A 16,681-nucleotide genomic window follows, 5' to 3' on the forward strand; every position below is an offset into this window, starting at 1 on the left:
TACCCTTCCATAATCAAACACATCAGCAGCCCCTACCCTTTCCATCTGGCCCTCGTTGTTACTACTTCGCATAACCCTGCACATTTAAGGTGCTATTAGTTGGTATTTAAATAATGTGTGTGTACGTGTGTGTTTCTGTGCACAACGTTTGTTTGTTGGTGGTCTTAGGGCCTGTCCCCGAGCTCTTCAGCTCAAGGTTAGGGCTCTACCACAGGGCCACCTCCGGTTTTCCGGTGGTTCATTGGACATAAAGAGTCTGGGGGCTGGCTTTGAACTGAGATCCTCAGATCTCAGCCTCCTGAGTAGCTAGGATTACAGGCGTGAGGATGTATCGTGTTTCTTCAAACCACATTTCCTAGTTCTTTCTTGTAAAATGCTGTGTGTGCGCTCGGAGTCTAGTGCTAGTCCCTCAGGCTGGTTTCCTTTATGAAGTTACAATATTACAATATCGGGGGCCATGGTCCGTCCCCGACCTCTGCGAGGCAGAACCGTGTGGCCCAGGAGCTCCAACTTCCCGGGACACGAGGTCACAGAAGTGCCGGCTTCACCCCACCCCGGCGGGCACGAATCCGCAGGTCGACCCTGGCCTTCCATTCCAGGGTCCTTTCCTTTCCCTTCACCCCGCGCTCCCCCGGGGCGGTGCTGCCCGGGGGCCTGCGCTGGGGACGGCGGGCTGAGGGCTGCACACCCGGCGTGGAGCCCGGGGAAACCGTCGCGGGGCGGGCGGCCCCGCACACTGGGGGCGTGACGAGGGTGTCCCCAACTCCGAACACCTGGCTGCCGGGACCAATGGAACCCCCTCCCCGCCCCCCTGCGCCCCGGGCTGCCGGGACCACCTACGCGCTCCCCGGCCGCCCCTTCCTCCACTGGGCTCTTCACCCCTCCATCCCGGGGTCCACAGTCCCGCACGACCCGACCCCTCCACGCCGTTCCTTCCCCCGAACCCGCCCCGCCCGGCCCAGATCCTTTCCTCTCAGCCGCCCGCTCTTCCCCTTTCCGTCCTTCTTCCGCCTCCCCGCGCTTCATCGCCGCTTCCGATTGGCCGAGAGGACCGGGGGCCGGTTGGCCAATGAGCGAGCGGGGCTGGCGGCGGTGGGCGTGGCCGCAGCGCCGGGCCTCAGACCGAGGCTGCCTGCTGCTAGCCCCCCCCCCCCCACCTCAGCCGGCCGCACATTCCGCCGCCGTTGCTGCCGCCCGGACCCGCGGTTGTCTTCGCCGGAGCCGCTGCCGCGCTGGGCTCGGGGCTGAGGGCGGTGGGGAGAGGAGGGGAAGCCTCGGCGGAGGCCGGTGAGGGAAAGCAGGAGGCGGCCGGCGGGCCGGCTAGCGCGGCGGCAGCCCCGGCGGCGGCCGGGTTCTTGGGAGTGTCGGTGCGGCGCGGTGGTTGGGGCGGATCCCGCGGGGCCCGGGCGGGGGGGGGGGGGGGAAAGGAGTCGCCGGCCCGGCCATGGCGGACAACGAGAAATTAGACAACCAACGGCTGAAGAATTTCAAGAACAAAGGCCGCGACTTGGAGGTAAACTCCGGGGGCGCGGCGGGCGGGGGCCGCGAGGCTCGGGGCGGGCGGCGCGGGGGGCCGGCGGCGGCGGCGGCGGCGGTGACGCCTCTCCGGACGCGCCGGGAAGTTTGTGAGGGCCGGCTCCGCGGCGGCCGCGGCCTCGCCGTGAGCGGGCCGCCGGGCACGGCCGGCGCGGCCTAGGCCCTGCCCCACGGAGCCGGCCCGGCGCGGCGGTGAGGGGCCGGGCGGCGCAGCGGGGAGGCCGGGAGCGGCGGGCGGAGGGAGCGAGCGTGCGCGGCCGGCGCCGCTCCGGCCCGGCCGGGCCCGGGGCCGCCGGGAAGGTTCCGCCCGTGGGTCGGGACCGGGTGGGGAGACCCCCGGGGAGGGGGGGCGCCGGGAGGGTGGCCGCCGACTGCGGGCCCGGAACTTCCTTTGCATGGCCCGAGGCGTCTCCACGGAAAGGCGTTCTTTCCCGTCCCTCCCTGGTCTTGTGGATTCCCGCTGTCCCCCGGCCTCCCGCCACGTCCAAACTACTGGAGTCAACTTCTCCGTGCCGCCGAGAGGCCGTCCCGTAGCTGCTCACAGGACCTTCCCACGGCCCGCTTCACCCTGTGTTTAGGGCTCACGGGGTGCCGTCTTCCAGGCAAAGGATACCCCCGTTTCATCCTGGCCACCCCTCCCTAGGGGGACCACCTACTACTGCATTCTTACACAGAAAGTCAGGGGTACGTAGAGCTGTCCTGTAGTCCCCAGCATCCTTTCCTCCACCTGCTCCGGTGCGGGCGGGCTGTGGAACCAACCGCACCATCACGTTTGATTATCTAAAAAGGAAGAGGAAAAAGGCTTCATTGTCCCAGATGCAACTGTTCCTGGGTTCTCTGTGTACACGAGGTGTGTGTGTGTGTGAGTGTGTATGTGTGTGTGTGAGAGTGTTAAGACACCCGGCTGAGATTTTTGAATAAAACACTTCTTCCTTTCAACACCGAGAATTTAGTTACCTAGTGGTTGTCCCCCGTGCCCCCAATTCTGAGTCAACTTTTTAAAGTTGTCCTTGTATATACTTTTATCCTTCGATCTTCTTGAATCCTCAGATTTCTATGGTATGCTTCTGAACTTCAAGCATTTGCTTGATTGGGGTGGTGTCTTTTTTTTTTTTTTAAACTTTTATGAAGCCCTTCCATCTCTTTAAATACAGTTTGTGCTGCTTTTTGCTTAGTGTTGTGGCCCAGACTGTGACAGTTAATTCTGAGATTAGCTTAGGGCTAATATGAGACACTATCCTTTCAACTTATCTTTCTTTTTTTGTTGTTGTTGTTTTTGTTGCCAGTCCTGGGGCTTGGACTCAGGGCCTGAGCACTGTCCCTGGCTTCTTTTTGCTCAAGGCTAGCACTCTGCCATTTGAGCCACAGCGCCACTTCCGGCTTTTTTCTATATATGTGGTGCTGAGGAATCGAACCCAGGGCTTCATGTATAAGAGGCGAGCACTTTACCACTAGGCCATATTCCCAGCCCCTCAACCTATCTTTCTAGTATAAGAAGTTCAGCATCTTTATTGAAATAGTTCCCTGGCTGCAGAAACAAAAAACAGCAGTATAAGTGTACAATAGGTAGTTGTTAGTAAGTTATACACTAGTGTAATAAAGTTTGTTTACTAATATGAATATTTGGAATAGAGAAAAACAAATTATAAAACTTAAAAATTGATCAAATACCATAAAATAACAAAATACGGGAAAACAATTATATGTCTGACTGACAATACCTCTGTGATACTCTTCACATTTCCCAAAGGCTCACTGAAATGTTTCCCTCATATGAAGAGAGTTGTACAGTGTTATCACTGAAGTCTTAGAACACCTTCAGCATCCCCAACAGGAACCCTCACTGATTAGCAGTCCCTCCTTGACAGCGACCCCTAACAACCACTTCCTGCCTCTTTAATGGGCCTACTCTAGATGTTTGGAAGAAATGAAATTGCACAATTGTTGATATTTTGTAACTGACTTCTTTCAAGATAATCCATGTTGTAACAAGAATGTATCCTTTGGGCTAAGTACTCCAGCATTGTGCTTATCCATCCCTCTTTCCCTCAACATTGTTAATACTTTTTTTAGGTACTATACATAATGCTTCCATGAGCATCCATGTGCATATTTATGTGCAATTGATGTTTCATTTCTTTTGGTCTTAGAGAGTAGACTTGCTGGGCATTTATTTAGTCTCACCCTGTTTGCTTGAAAGTGAAAGTCCTCCTGCTTAAGCCTCCCCCAAGTGCAGGGATCATATCTATGTGCCACCATGCCCAGCCTAAAAGACTATTTTCTAAAGTTACCTTAAAAAATAAACTTGGTCTGTAAATCCTAGCTACTCAGAAGTCTGAGGTCTGAGGATTGCAGTTCGAAGCCAGCAGGAGCAGGAAACTCCAGTGAGACTCTTACTTCCAATAAACTACTCAACCTGTGGGTCAGGTGCTAGAGCGCTCACCTTGAGCAAAAGAAGCTCAGGGACAGCACCCAGGACCAGAGTTCAAGCCCCAGGACCAGCAAACAGAAATAAATAAATAAATAAATAAATAAATCTTTGCCTGTTTATTACCACGATGGTAAAAATCAGATTCAATTATGTAATTTAAAACTAAATATAAATACACATTAGACATACATTGAGTTTGAGGGTGCCTACAAGCATCCTTTAATTTCCAGTATCTGAATATATATTGGAAATAACATGTTCACTTTTCCATCTGAGGAAATTATTCTAATGGAAAGTGATAAATTCTCTTTACTGAGACATGCACCACTCACATATATGGAGCTTAGTTAGAACACTTGCCTAGCATGCATGAGACCCTGGGTTCAAGCACACTGGCATCCATGCATATATACATAGACACACACAGCTTCTGAGATAAAACATCTTTTAGAGCACATTACAATGGTCTGTTGTATGTTTTTGTTATATACATGGTCTGTATTTCTTAAAACACCATTTTCTCCCCCTTCAAGTATGCCTGCTATGTAGAGTAAAACAAATTATAAGAAAATACTGTATTTTGATTTAGGTCTCATGGCGACATCTGTTTCATTGGGAAATCTTTGAAAAGAAGTAGGAGCTAATGTGGTACAATGAATTTTAAACCAATGTGTCCAAAATGCAATTGTAGCTTGGGGGGTGGGGGGATGTGAAGTGGGAGTTTGTATTTTACAGCATCCCTCTTGTTAGATAGACTGTCTGCATTTCAAGTGATTAATAGTCACGTGTGCCTAGTGGCCACTTTATTATGTAGAAAAGTATAAATGTTAGCATAGCTAGGTAATTGTAGCATTTTTGTTTCATCTAATAATAGTTCCACTAGAAAAGATGAAGAGTACAAAGTTGGAGAGTGTCGTTTAATCTGGTCTCTAACTCTGTGTGTGACCTTGGAGGAAAAACTTAAGTCTTTGGGTTCTTTCATCTGTAAAACTAGAAGGGCTTGCGGGCTGGGGATATGGCCTAGTGGCAAGAGTGCCTGCCTCATATACATGAGGCCCTAGGTTCGATTCCCCAGCACCACATATACAGAAAATGGCCAGAAGGGGCGCTGTGGCTCAAGTGGCAGAGTGCTAGCCTTGAGCAAAAAGAAGCCAGGGACAGTGCTCAGGCCCTGAGTCCAAGCCCCAGGACTGGCCAAAAATAAATAAATAAAACTAGAAGGGCTTGGAATCTGTTTCTTGAATAGTGTAAAGGTAATACGTTAATGTTAGGAAGATAGGGGCTGGGAATATGACCTAGTGGTAAAGTGCTCACCACGTATACATGAAGCCCTGGGTTCGATTCCTCAGCACCACATACATAGAAAAAAAAAAAAAAAAAAAAAACCAGAATTGGCGCTGTGGCTCAGGAGTGCTAGCCTTGAGCAAAAAGAAGCCAGGAACAGTGTTCAGGCCCTGAGTCCACACCCCAGGACTGGCAACAAAAACAAAACAAATAAACAATGTTAGGAAGATACGAGTGGCAAATCCGAGCATTTTATCTTCAACTATTCTTTTGGGGGCCTCTAGAGGAAGAGGATTCAGTGTAACTGATTCTTTTACTCCCTTATTTGCAATTGGCTGTTCTCTGCTGTATGTCTTGGGTGACGGTATACTTTTAATTTATATTGAATAATGGGGAATGCTTTTTTAAAACATAGAAACAGAAACATACAGTTGCACATTAAAAAGCAGTTTGGGCACAACATTTTTTTTAATTTTTTTTATTATTAATTGAACATAAAAATTTTTTTACAAGGTGCTGTGCAAAGAGGGTGCAGTTACATAGTAGGGCAGTGTGTACATTTCTTGTGATATCTTACAACCTGTTTTCCCATCCCTTGTCTAGGTCAGGTAGACCCATATGCAATATACAATGTATCAAGCACATATACAATGCTCACAGACTTGGTCTCTACTGTCTCTCCATCTCCCTTTGTTAACAGTCATATATCAGGGAGATCATGCCCCTTTGTTTTCTGTGTTCTAGGCTTGTCTCACTCAACATTATTTGTTCGAGTTCTGACCATTTCCCTGCGAATAACAATATTTCACCATTCCTAATCGCTATGTAGTATTCCATTGTGTATAAGTACCATATTTTTTGCATCCATTCATCTGTGGAGGGGCATCTGGGTTGTTTCCAAATTTTGGCTATTGTGAATTGTGGGCACAACATTATTGACCCTCGTAAAGTTAGAATTTTTCAGTGTTTCACACCTGTAATCCTACTCAAGCTGAGATAGGAGGATCTTGGTTTGAAGCCAGCCCTAGCAGAAAAATACCCATGAGACTCTTAACTCCAATTAACCATTCAAAATCTGGAAGTGGTGCTGTGGCTCAAGTGGTAGAGTACTACCCTTGAACACAAAGGGGCTCAGAGACTGCGTCCAGGCCATGAGTTCAGTCCCCACGACCGACAAAAAAGTTTCGGGTTTTTTTTCCTCAGTGTTAAGGTTGAAAGCAATTCATAGCTACCAATCTAATATTCTTAGTAAAAAAAATTTGTGTGCTGTGACTGAGGTTGAACTCTGGGCCTCTCACTCTCCCTTAGCTTTTTTATTCAAGGCTGGCTGGTACTCTACCATTTGAGTCACATCTCCACTTCCAGTCTTGGTAAGTTGGAGGTAAGATAAATGGACTTTTCTGTTTCAAGTCTGGATCCTTATCCCCCCCCCCCCCCACCTTCTGAGATGATAGGATTATAGATATGAGCTGCCAGTACCTGGCTTGTTTACCAGTATACCAGTCTTAACTCCTCCAAAATACAGTTTTGCTAAAATTTGTGTGTGTTTGTACGCCCCTGCTGGTAAGGACTTGAACTCAGAGCCTGCATGCTGTCCCTGTTTTTAACCTCAAGGCTGGTACCACTTTGAGCCACAGCACCATTTCTGGCTTTTTGGTAGTTAATTGGAAATAATAGTTTCCTGGACTTTACTGCCCGAGCTGGCTTTGAACTGTGATCCTCAGATCTTAATCTCCTGAATAGCTGGGATTATAAGTTTGAACCACCAATGCTTGGCTGCATAGTTTTTATAAGTTATGTGAGCCAGGCACGGAAAACTGTGGCACTGTGGCTCAAAGTGGTGGAGCTATAGCCTTAAGCAAAAGATAGAGTCTGGGACAGTCTCTAGGCCCAGAGTTCAAGCCACATGACTAATATCCATCCATTCCCCCCCCCCCCCCAAAAAAAAAAGTGAGTGTTCTAGTTGAAGTAGATGGGGGGAGGGGGCAGTCCTAGGGCTTGAACTCAGGACCTGGGCGCTGTCCCTGAACTTTTTTTGCTCAAGGCTAGCAGTCTACAATTGGAGCCACAGCGCCACTTCTGGCCCTTTCTGTTTATGTGATTCTGAGGAATGGAACCCAGGGCTTCATTTATACTAGGCAAACAGTCTACCACTGAGCCACATTCCCAGCCCTGGAAGATCCTTTTTTTTTGGGGGGGGGGGGGGCGGGTGGAGACCTGGGCTTGGACTCAGGGCCTGAGCACTCTCTGGCTTCTTTTTGCTCAAGGCTAGCACTCTGCCCTTTGAGCCACAGTGCCACTTCTGGCTGTTTTCTCTATATGTGGTGCTGGGGAATAGAACCCAGGGCATCATGTATATGAGGCAAGCACTTTTGCCACTAGGCCATATTCCCAGCACCAGATTCATTTTTTAAGAATAGATTTATGTATAAAATAATATTAAAATGCTTCACAACTAGAAGATTGTAATTGTCCACCCAATAAAAGATAATGAAGTCAGCTTGAACTTAAAAAAAGTTGTTTGGCTATCAAGAGTTTAATAAACTTGTCTGCTTTGTTGTTTGGAAATAGCCTTTGTGCTTTGTTGGAGTGTACAGAATCAAGATCATTGTTAAGCTATTAAGTCTTGCTAACTTTTAGAGACTGACCTCTCATCACAAATCTTGGAGCATACTTAGTATACTTAAAATAACTACCTACTTTTCATATAATAGCTCAAGCATGTGACAGTGTAAAATATCTGATAGAAATATAATTTAAAGTTAAATTATTTTTGTGTTTTCTGCCAGCTGTCTAGGCTTCATTTCAGAGATATTTCACTGATTTTTTTTTTTAGAGATAATCAGGTTATTGTTTTCCATAGGCACATATGTGAAATAGATATACAAGATTGGGTAGAATTGGAGGAGTGATTTAGGTTGAAGGAATTAAACTGCTTTAAAAAACAATGCAGGGGGGAGGGGGCTGGGAATATGGCCTAGTGATAGAGTGCTTGCCTCGTATACATGAAGCCCTGGGTTGGATTTCTCAGCACCACATATATGGAAAAAGCTGGAAATGGCGCTGTGGCTCAAGTGCTAGAGTGCTAGCCTAGAGCAAAAAGAAGCCAGGGACAGTGCTCTGGCCCTGAGTTCAAGCCCCAGGACTGGCAAAACAAACAGTGCAGGAGGCTAGGAATGTGGCTTAGTGGTAGAGTGCTTACCTAGCGTAGCGTGCATGAAGCCCTGGGTTCGATTCCTCAGTGCCACATAAACAGAAAAGGCCAGAAGGGGCCCTGTGGCTCAAGTGATAGAGTGCTAGCCTTAAGCAAAAAGAAGCCAGGGACGGTGCTCAGGTCCTGAGTTCAAGCCCCAAGACTGGCAAAAAGTAAAAGTTGTTTGTGTGTGGGAGGCCTTGTACATGGTAACATAGGTAATTTTTAAGCATTGATCCCCAATAACTGATAGTGATTATAGGTCCTTCTTGAGGCGTTCATTGATGGGATTGAATGAGTCATCACATTTTAACTTCTGTTGTTTTTGATAGTCCCTGGTTATGTTTTGAGCAGAGGGAAGCATATGATCGAAGGGAACTTCTTGCGCACTTATTATATATGCTTTTAGCTGTTTTCTCTCAATGTTATAAATAGGAATTAGTTCATCTTAAAGAAGAAACTTATGCTTCTGATATAAACAGCTAACATTGAAAGGAATTATTTTAGCTCAGTGTTTCAAAGTAAAGCCTTTACTTTTCATACCACACTATATTACTATCTCTTCTCTCAGTCTTAATGCAGAGTTCACATTTGATTAAAAGGTTTTATGTGGGCTGGGACTATGGCCTAGTGGCAAGAGTGCTTGCCTCCCTACACATGAAGCTCTCGGTTCGATTCCCCAGCACCACATATATGGAAAACGGCCAGAAGGGGTGCTGTGGCTCAGGTGGCAGAGTGCTGGCCTTGAGTGGGAAGAAGCCAGGGACAGTGCTCAGGCCCTGAGTCCAAGGCCCAGGACTGGCCAAAAAATAAATAAATAAATAAAAGGTTTTATGTGAGAGCACTAGTGTCATATCTCTGGAGTATAATAGATAGTGCTAGGTGTTTCCTTTGTTCCCCCAGAGAGATTTTGGGGATTGTATATGGTTTGTGAACTTTAAACACTAGAAAACATGATCTGTTTTGTATGTTTTCAGTGTAGGTTTGATAAAAAGACAAAGGTCAGGGAGACTCATTATCTGTAGTTAATATAGCAGCCTTCTGATTGACACCTTCGAAATAAAGAAATGTGTGCTCGGTTCTCAAGTCTTATTTAGGATCCTCAGAGTTTCATTTGTGGCTTTTGGGGGAATGAGGGACTCAACTCCAGGTCTTAACACCTATAGGTACTTGAGCAATACATACTTCAGCCCTTTTTGCATTGTTTTTTTTTTTTTTTCAGGGTCTCTACATTTTTTTGTTTTGTTTGTTGTCTTGGGTTTTTTGTTTGTTTGTTTGTTTGCCAGTCCTGCGGCTTGAATTCAGGGCTTGAGCACTGTCCCTGGCTTTTTGCTCAAGGCTAGTTCTCTACCACTTGACCCACAGTGCCACTTCTGGCATTTTCTGTTTATGCAGTACTGAGGAATCAAACTCAGGGCTTCATGCATGCTAGGCAAGCACTCTACCACTAAGACAAATTCCCAGCCAGGGTCTCCCAAGTTTTTGCCCTCTATCAGCCTCATACCTTTACCTCATTTTTATGACTCTTAGTTGCTGGGATCTTAGGTATATGCCACCAAGTTTTTGTTTGGGGATGGAGATCTCATTTGGAGGTTGGGAGTAGGGCTGTCCTCAGACTTGATCCTGCTGATCTCTACTTCTAGAGTAGGTTTATAGGCATGTGCATAGCATAATTGTTTCCTAAAGATTCATTACAGAATAAAAGAAGCCACATTGGTAAACCTTTCTTACACTGTTAAATTAAAATCCATTGGTTTATAGGTGCTGGTCTGACTTTTACTTTAGATGTATCTTTCACTCATGTCTGATTTTGTGACATAGATGTAGGGTTGTCTTTTAAAAAACAAAAAACATCACAGCAACAACAGAAAAAACTTGATATTATGTAGATTTTCTAAATGCTGGTATGAAAAGCAGTTATTGTCAGCACACAGTTCAGAAACCTCTTTGGTGGACACAAATTTTCTAAAAGTCTAATTTTCATGTGAAACCTCACGTAATGGTATTTGTAAATACTGAGATGCATTCCTTTCAGCATAGGCTTTCTTTGCTCATTTCTGTAAAAACATCTGCCAGATACTGAATCTGAATAACCATAATCTCTTTGTAATTCTTTCAAGTAAAATAGTGTTTCCTAACAAAAGTGATGAGTTAAATTTGCAAGTCAGTTGCACAAGTACTTTTTCTTTAAGACAGTTGAGACTGGAGAAGTTGGTGCGCTGGTGGTGTGACTTACATGTAATTTCTGGTTTTATCACACAATTAGAATGAAAAGTTTCTTGCCTTCATTTCTCCTACGACACTAGCAATTTGTCCTCTTTTGCATAAGCATAAAGTTACCACATGGACACTCCTGTGCCCTGTGTCCATACACCACACACGTATTGATATGTTATTAGCCCTTGTAGGCTCTTTGAAATGGTCTTCAGACCTCCCATAGGAGCCTGTGGACTACATTTTGAAAACTTGTAATGTGTGGTAATTACTTCTCTTACAAATGACTGTTACTTTTTATTAATACAAGTTCTTTAAAGAACTTTATAATAAGTACTAAAGGAATATGGACTGCCAGTTTTTTGTGGCTGTAATCCTAGCTACTCGAGGCTGACAACTAAGGATCATGGTTCAAAGCCAGCCCAGGCAGAAAAGTCTGTGACTGTTATCTCGAGTTAACTACCAAAAAGTGCCTTAACAAAAAAGCTCAGGGGTGGTGCTCAGGCCCTTAGTTCAAGTCACGGGAATGATGTAGAAAAAATTCTTTTTTTTTTCTTTTTGCCAGTCCTGGGGCTTAGACTCAGGGCCTGAGCACTGTCCCTGGCTGAAAAAAACAATTCTTTCAAATAATTGCAGCATAATTCTTTGTAGACAGGAAACCCACATATTTTCTGCTTCCCTTCACAATAATGGGATCTTTCTGATAGTCTTAATGTTGAAGGCTGATAACTTGGGTAAGAAGTCACTGGTTGTTTTTAGATTATGTAGTTTCAAGGAACAGAAACCCATCGCACCAGTTTAAGCATAAAAGGAAAACCTTGGGGGCAGAGAATGAGGCTTAGCAGTAGAGTGCTTGCCTAGCATGCATCAATTCCTGGGTTCGATTCCTCAGCGCTACATAAACAGAAAAGGTCGGAAGCGGTGCTGTGGTTCAAGAGATAGAGTGCTAGCCTTGAGCAAAAAGAAGCCAGGGACAGTGCTCAGGCCCTGAGTCCAAGGCCCAGGACTGGCAGAGAGAGAGAATCTTGTTCTCATTACAGATAAATTGAGGTCAACAACTGACATTAATTGTAAGAGTGCTAATCAAAGTGTGTCCAAGCTTTGATTGGCCAAAACACAATCAGAGTTTAATCACAATCAGCTATGGTGTATTTTGATTGGCCAGTGTCAGGTTATGTACGGCATACCGGTTTTCTGTGTTGAGGTGAAAGCATGTTAGCACCTCTGTTTAAACTAGTGTTGCCCAAAGAGTGAGAGGTCTGTGTAAACATGCAAAAAGGAGGGGAAAAATTATCAAAGAACAAATATAAAATGTCACTGTCTGCCATTAGTGGCTTGTGCCTGTGTAATCCTAGCTACTTGGAGGCTTAAGATCTGAGGAGCGTGGTTCAAAGCCAACCTGGGCAGGAAAGTCTGTGAGACTCTTATCTCCAATTAACCACCAGAAAACCAGAAGTGGTGCTGTGGCTCAAAGTGGTAGAGCTGCTAGTCTTGATCTGAAGCAGTCAGCTCAGGGACAGCACCCAGGCCCAGAGTTCAAGCCCCATAACCAACCCCCCACCCCCAAAAGGAATGAATGAAACACTGATAGAGGCAACAGAATAGAAGATGTATCTTGAGAATATTCTGCCTTAAGAAGCCAATTGCAAAAAATGATTTTCACCAAATTTTAGGCTTTGAAGAGCTATATGTCAAACCAATACATTTCCTAATGTCATAGTATTCAGCCCCCAGGTAAGCAGTCAATTCTTTGTGGCTAACAGCTAGACTGTTCCCTGATGAGTTTCTGATGCAGAGATAGCATTAGATCACAGGTTGAAAGCTCAGGTCTACAAGACTGCCTGCCCCTCACTTTCAGGTAGTAGAAGCAAACACCAGTTGTGGCCGGTACATCTGATTGATAGCTGTGTAAGTCAGGATTATGCTCCTTCCCTTGGTTCAGTTTACTTGAAGGTATACAAAGATGAACCCCTTTGTGGAAGAGAAGCTTAGGGCAGATTATGTGGAAATGGGGCATGGAACTTCTATGACCTCATCCAGTACACCACCCTTCAGGCACCAACACATTTTGCTCCAGGGGTGGGGAACATCAGGCCTGGGCGTGTATATCCAAATGGCTCTGTCAGAGAAAAGGTTCCCCAACCCTGACTGAAATACCAAACAAGTTTTTTGATGGTTTTGGAAGCTTTGTCTCCTACTTGTGGTTAACTCAGAATTAACTATTGATAAAGGTTAGCACTTTAACTTTCTACTTGAGCCACAGCGCCCCTTCTGGCCTTTTCTATATATGTGGTGCTGAGGAATCAAATGAAGGGGTTCATGTTACAAGGCAAGCACTCTACCACTAGGCCATATTCCCAGCCCCTGAAGACAGTTGCTTAATGTTTCTTTTTGAGACTGTGTCACTGTAAACAAAGCAATCTGGGCTTGAACCTTTCATTCTCTTGCCTATTGCCTCCTCTTGAGTGCTGTGATTACAAACATATGCCACCAGGTACCCAACTCCTCTAACAATGCTCTTAAACTCCACAAACCCCAAGGTTTTTAGGAGCTGGATGTCAGTGGACCAAATAGATATTTTGTAATATTGCATTATTGAATGTCTGGGTAGGTAAATCTGTAGCTACAGACAGAAAGTAATCAGTGGTTTGAACAAAAGGAAATGGACAATGAGTGCTTTTAGGTATGAGGTTGTTTTTGTGGGGACCACAGTTACTTGGAGTGGTAGTGGCAATCAATGTATAATCATGTGTATACTAAAAAAAAAACTCTGCTCTATATACACTTAGGTATTTATTTATTTATTTTATTTATTTTGGCCAGTCCTGGGCCTTGAACTCAGGGCCTGAGCACTGTCCCTGGCTTCTTTTTGCTCAAGGCTAGCACTCTGCCACTTGAGCCACAGCGCCACTTCTGGCCGTTTTCTGTATATGTGGTGCTGGGGAATCGAACCCAGGGCTTCATGTATACAAGGCAAGCACTCTTGCCACTAGGCCATATCCCCAGCCCCAATATATACACTTATAAGTGAACCATAGGGTATGTAAATTGTGTTTAAATGACGTTACTGTGGTAATAAAAACAAAAAAGCTCAAGAGAATTATTTGGGGCTGTAACAATTTACTACTACCTCAGGATCACTGTTGAATTTATCCAGGCATCTCGTTTTCACTGTTTTTTCCTTCTAGTCTTCGCTTTATTAAGTTCATTTACTCAGCAAGTATTTATTTAGCATGTAGGTCTGAGATTCTGTTGTAATCAATGAGGTCAGATCAGTGAGTAACACAGGCTCAATTCCTGTTTGAGCACATCAATACCTTTCATCCCTGACCTTAAAGCTGGTTCTGTGGGGGATGTTCAACCATTGTGAGTTAGACTTGTAATAGATTGCTTAATTTCCTTTCCTAAACTCAAATTTATAATACACCTTAAGTTTAAAGAGAAAGGAAGTTCTTAATGTTTTCTATTTACTGAGGTTTTCCTTGAGATTTGTGGAAAAGCATGTCTTTAGAATGAGAAGACCTAGTATTGGATTTGATTACTGTATGCTATTAGTGAAATTGAATATTCTCCTTTTTTTTTTTTGCCCGTTCTGGGGCTTAAACTCAGGGCCAGAGCACTGTCCGTGGGCTTCTTTTGCTCAAGGCTAGCACTCTACCACTTGAGCCACAGTGCCATTTCCACCTTTTTTTGTTTATGTAGTACTGAGGAATCGAACCCAGGGCTTCATGCATGCTAGACAAGCACTCTACCACCAACCCACATTCCCAACCCCAAATTTAATATTCTTAAGGCTTCATTTCTGCAGCTATAAAATTTAAATTCTACTTTAATACTTTTTCTGAATTAGGCTTTTAATAATACAAAGTACCTTTATTCAGATCAATAATAATTAAGTAAAACCTTGATTTGGGTTAGGTCAAATGGAGTAGAATATTAGGAATGATAAAGGGACATTTTTCACATTGTCCAAGATATTTCAGATCAAATTAATGCATTTTTGCATGCTGTCTAACAACTGCCAAGTCAGCTACGAAGTTTCATTTTTCCTAGTTACTTTCTTAGGCTTTATGGAATTCTGTGTTAAATTACTAAAAAGCAGAATCTGACTGAGCTTATAATTTACAGAGCTAAAGCAGAATTATTTATTTATTTATTTGCCAGTCCTGGGGCTTGATCTCAGGACTTGAGCACTGTCTCTGGCTTTTTTTTTTTTTTTTCTTTTTGGCTCAAGGCCAGCCCTCTATCACTTGAGCCACAGCACCACTTCTGGCTTTTTCTATATATGTAGAGCTGAGAAATCAAATCCAGGGCTTCATGCATGCTAGGCCAAGCACTCTACTGCTAAGCCACATTCCCAGCCCCCAGATTTTATTTATTTATTTAGGTCAGTTGTGGGGCTTGAACTCTGGGCCTGGGCGCTGTCCCAGAACTCTTTTTTTTTTTTAATTATTAAATTTTATTGACAAGGTGATATACAGAGGGGGTACAGTTACATAATAAGGTAGTGAGTACATGTCTTGTCATATTACACCCTCCCTCATTTTTCTTTCCCTTCCCTATCCCAGAATTCTTCAGTTCAAGGCTAGCATTCTATCACTTGAGCCATAGCACTACTTCTGGTTTTCTGGTGATTATTGAAGATAGAGTCTTGGGGACTTTCCTGCCTGAGCTGGCTTTGAACCACGATCTCAGCCTCCTGAGTAGCTAGGATTACAGGCGTGAGCCACCAATGCCTGACTCCCAGATTTTTTTATTTTAACTATTGTTCTGCTCATGGATCAGCTTTTCCTGAGTCTTGAAGTGCTTGCCTTTTATCTCCTAGCACCAGTCAACTAGTTGAGGTGTCAGGAGCGAGGGTATCATGTCATCAGTAGCATCCTTTGCTTCTTAGGAAGTCTCCTTAAAAGAGCAGTTTCTTTAGAGAAGGTTGTGTTAGTATAATATTATTCAGTGTCATCATTCTTTTCTGATACCTTTCTACTCCCTGTTATAATCTGATACAAATCACTGTTCCCTCATTATTGGCTCATCTCCAAAGTAGTTCTCTGTTTTTGATACTGCTTCTCTCAAGTTCATAAAATAACCAGTTTGATCCTTTTTGTCTCCCCCCCGACCCCCAGTGTAGAAATCTTTTATTTACTACCCATAAGTAGAAGTAGGTAATGCTAGACAGGGCAAAATAGTTATATAACGTATATTAAAGTCTAGTCAATTCTTTTTTGCCAGTCTCTTCTGAAAAGCTCCTCTCCCAGCTCTGTAGACAATCAGATGACTGCTTTGCTGGTTAGACCTCAACCTACAGTAATGGCTCCAGTCACAAGCTAGTTCCCTTGGAGTTTTCAATACCAGATACTATAAGGAAACTTCAGGGAAACATAGTCCTGTTGCAGTATTTCATCACTGTTCTGTCCCTGGGAATCTTTACTCACCAGCCTTTGTGCAAGCACAGCTCTGAGAAATGGCAGCCATAATGGAATTATCTTTTTTCCATATCAGTTGCAAGAAACAGTCCTGGGGCTTGAACTCAGGGCCTGACCACTCTCCCTGGCTTCTTTTTGCTCAAGGCTACCACTCTACCTCTTGAGCCACGGCACCAATTCTGGCCTTTTCTGTTTATGTGGTGCTGAGGAATTGAACCCAAGCCTTCATGCATGCTAGGCAAGTACTCTACCGCTAAGCCACATTCTCAGCTCTGGAATATGAATATAAATGTTCAACATCTAAACATTATGACCTGGTATTTACACTTTCAATATATTCTCATATACAGCTATTTAAAAGACTGAGATGAATGTATAGGAAGAAACAGCTTGATCTTGTTTCTGAATATTTGGGTTTTCTAACAGTGAATATGTATCTATGCATTAGATAACATTAAAAATGAAAAGAGGGGCTGGGGATATGGCCTAGTGGCAAGAGTGCTTGCCTCGTATACATGAGGCCCTGGGTTCAATTCCCCAGCACCACATATACAGAAAATGGCCAGAAGTGTCGCTGTGGCTCAAGTGGCAGAGTGCTAG

At 44.6% G+C, this 16,681-nt stretch overlaps 1 protein-coding gene across 1 annotated transcript in view; it reads left to right on the plus strand.

The window, feature by feature from the left end:
• The first annotated feature begins 1,159 nt into the window (after nucleotides 1-1,159).
• Kpna4 (karyopherin subunit alpha 4) overlaps nucleotides 1,160-16,681 on the plus strand; it is a 49,593-nt gene continuing 34,071 nt past the window's right edge. Inside the window, exon 1 of the mRNA XM_048347184.1 lies at nucleotides 1,160-1,513. Within this exon, the coding sequence (XP_048203141.1) occupies nucleotides 1,445-1,513 (69 nt within the window). The 5' untranslated portion in view covers nucleotides 1,160-1,444. The remainder of the gene's footprint in view (nucleotides 1,514-16,681) is intronic.

This window comes from Perognathus longimembris, chromosome 5, assembly GCF_023159225.1.
Source record: "Perognathus longimembris pacificus isolate PPM17 chromosome 5, ASM2315922v1, whole genome shotgun sequence".
Classification (NCBI taxonomy): domain Eukaryota; kingdom Metazoa; phylum Chordata; class Mammalia; order Rodentia; family Heteromyidae; genus Perognathus; species Perognathus longimembris.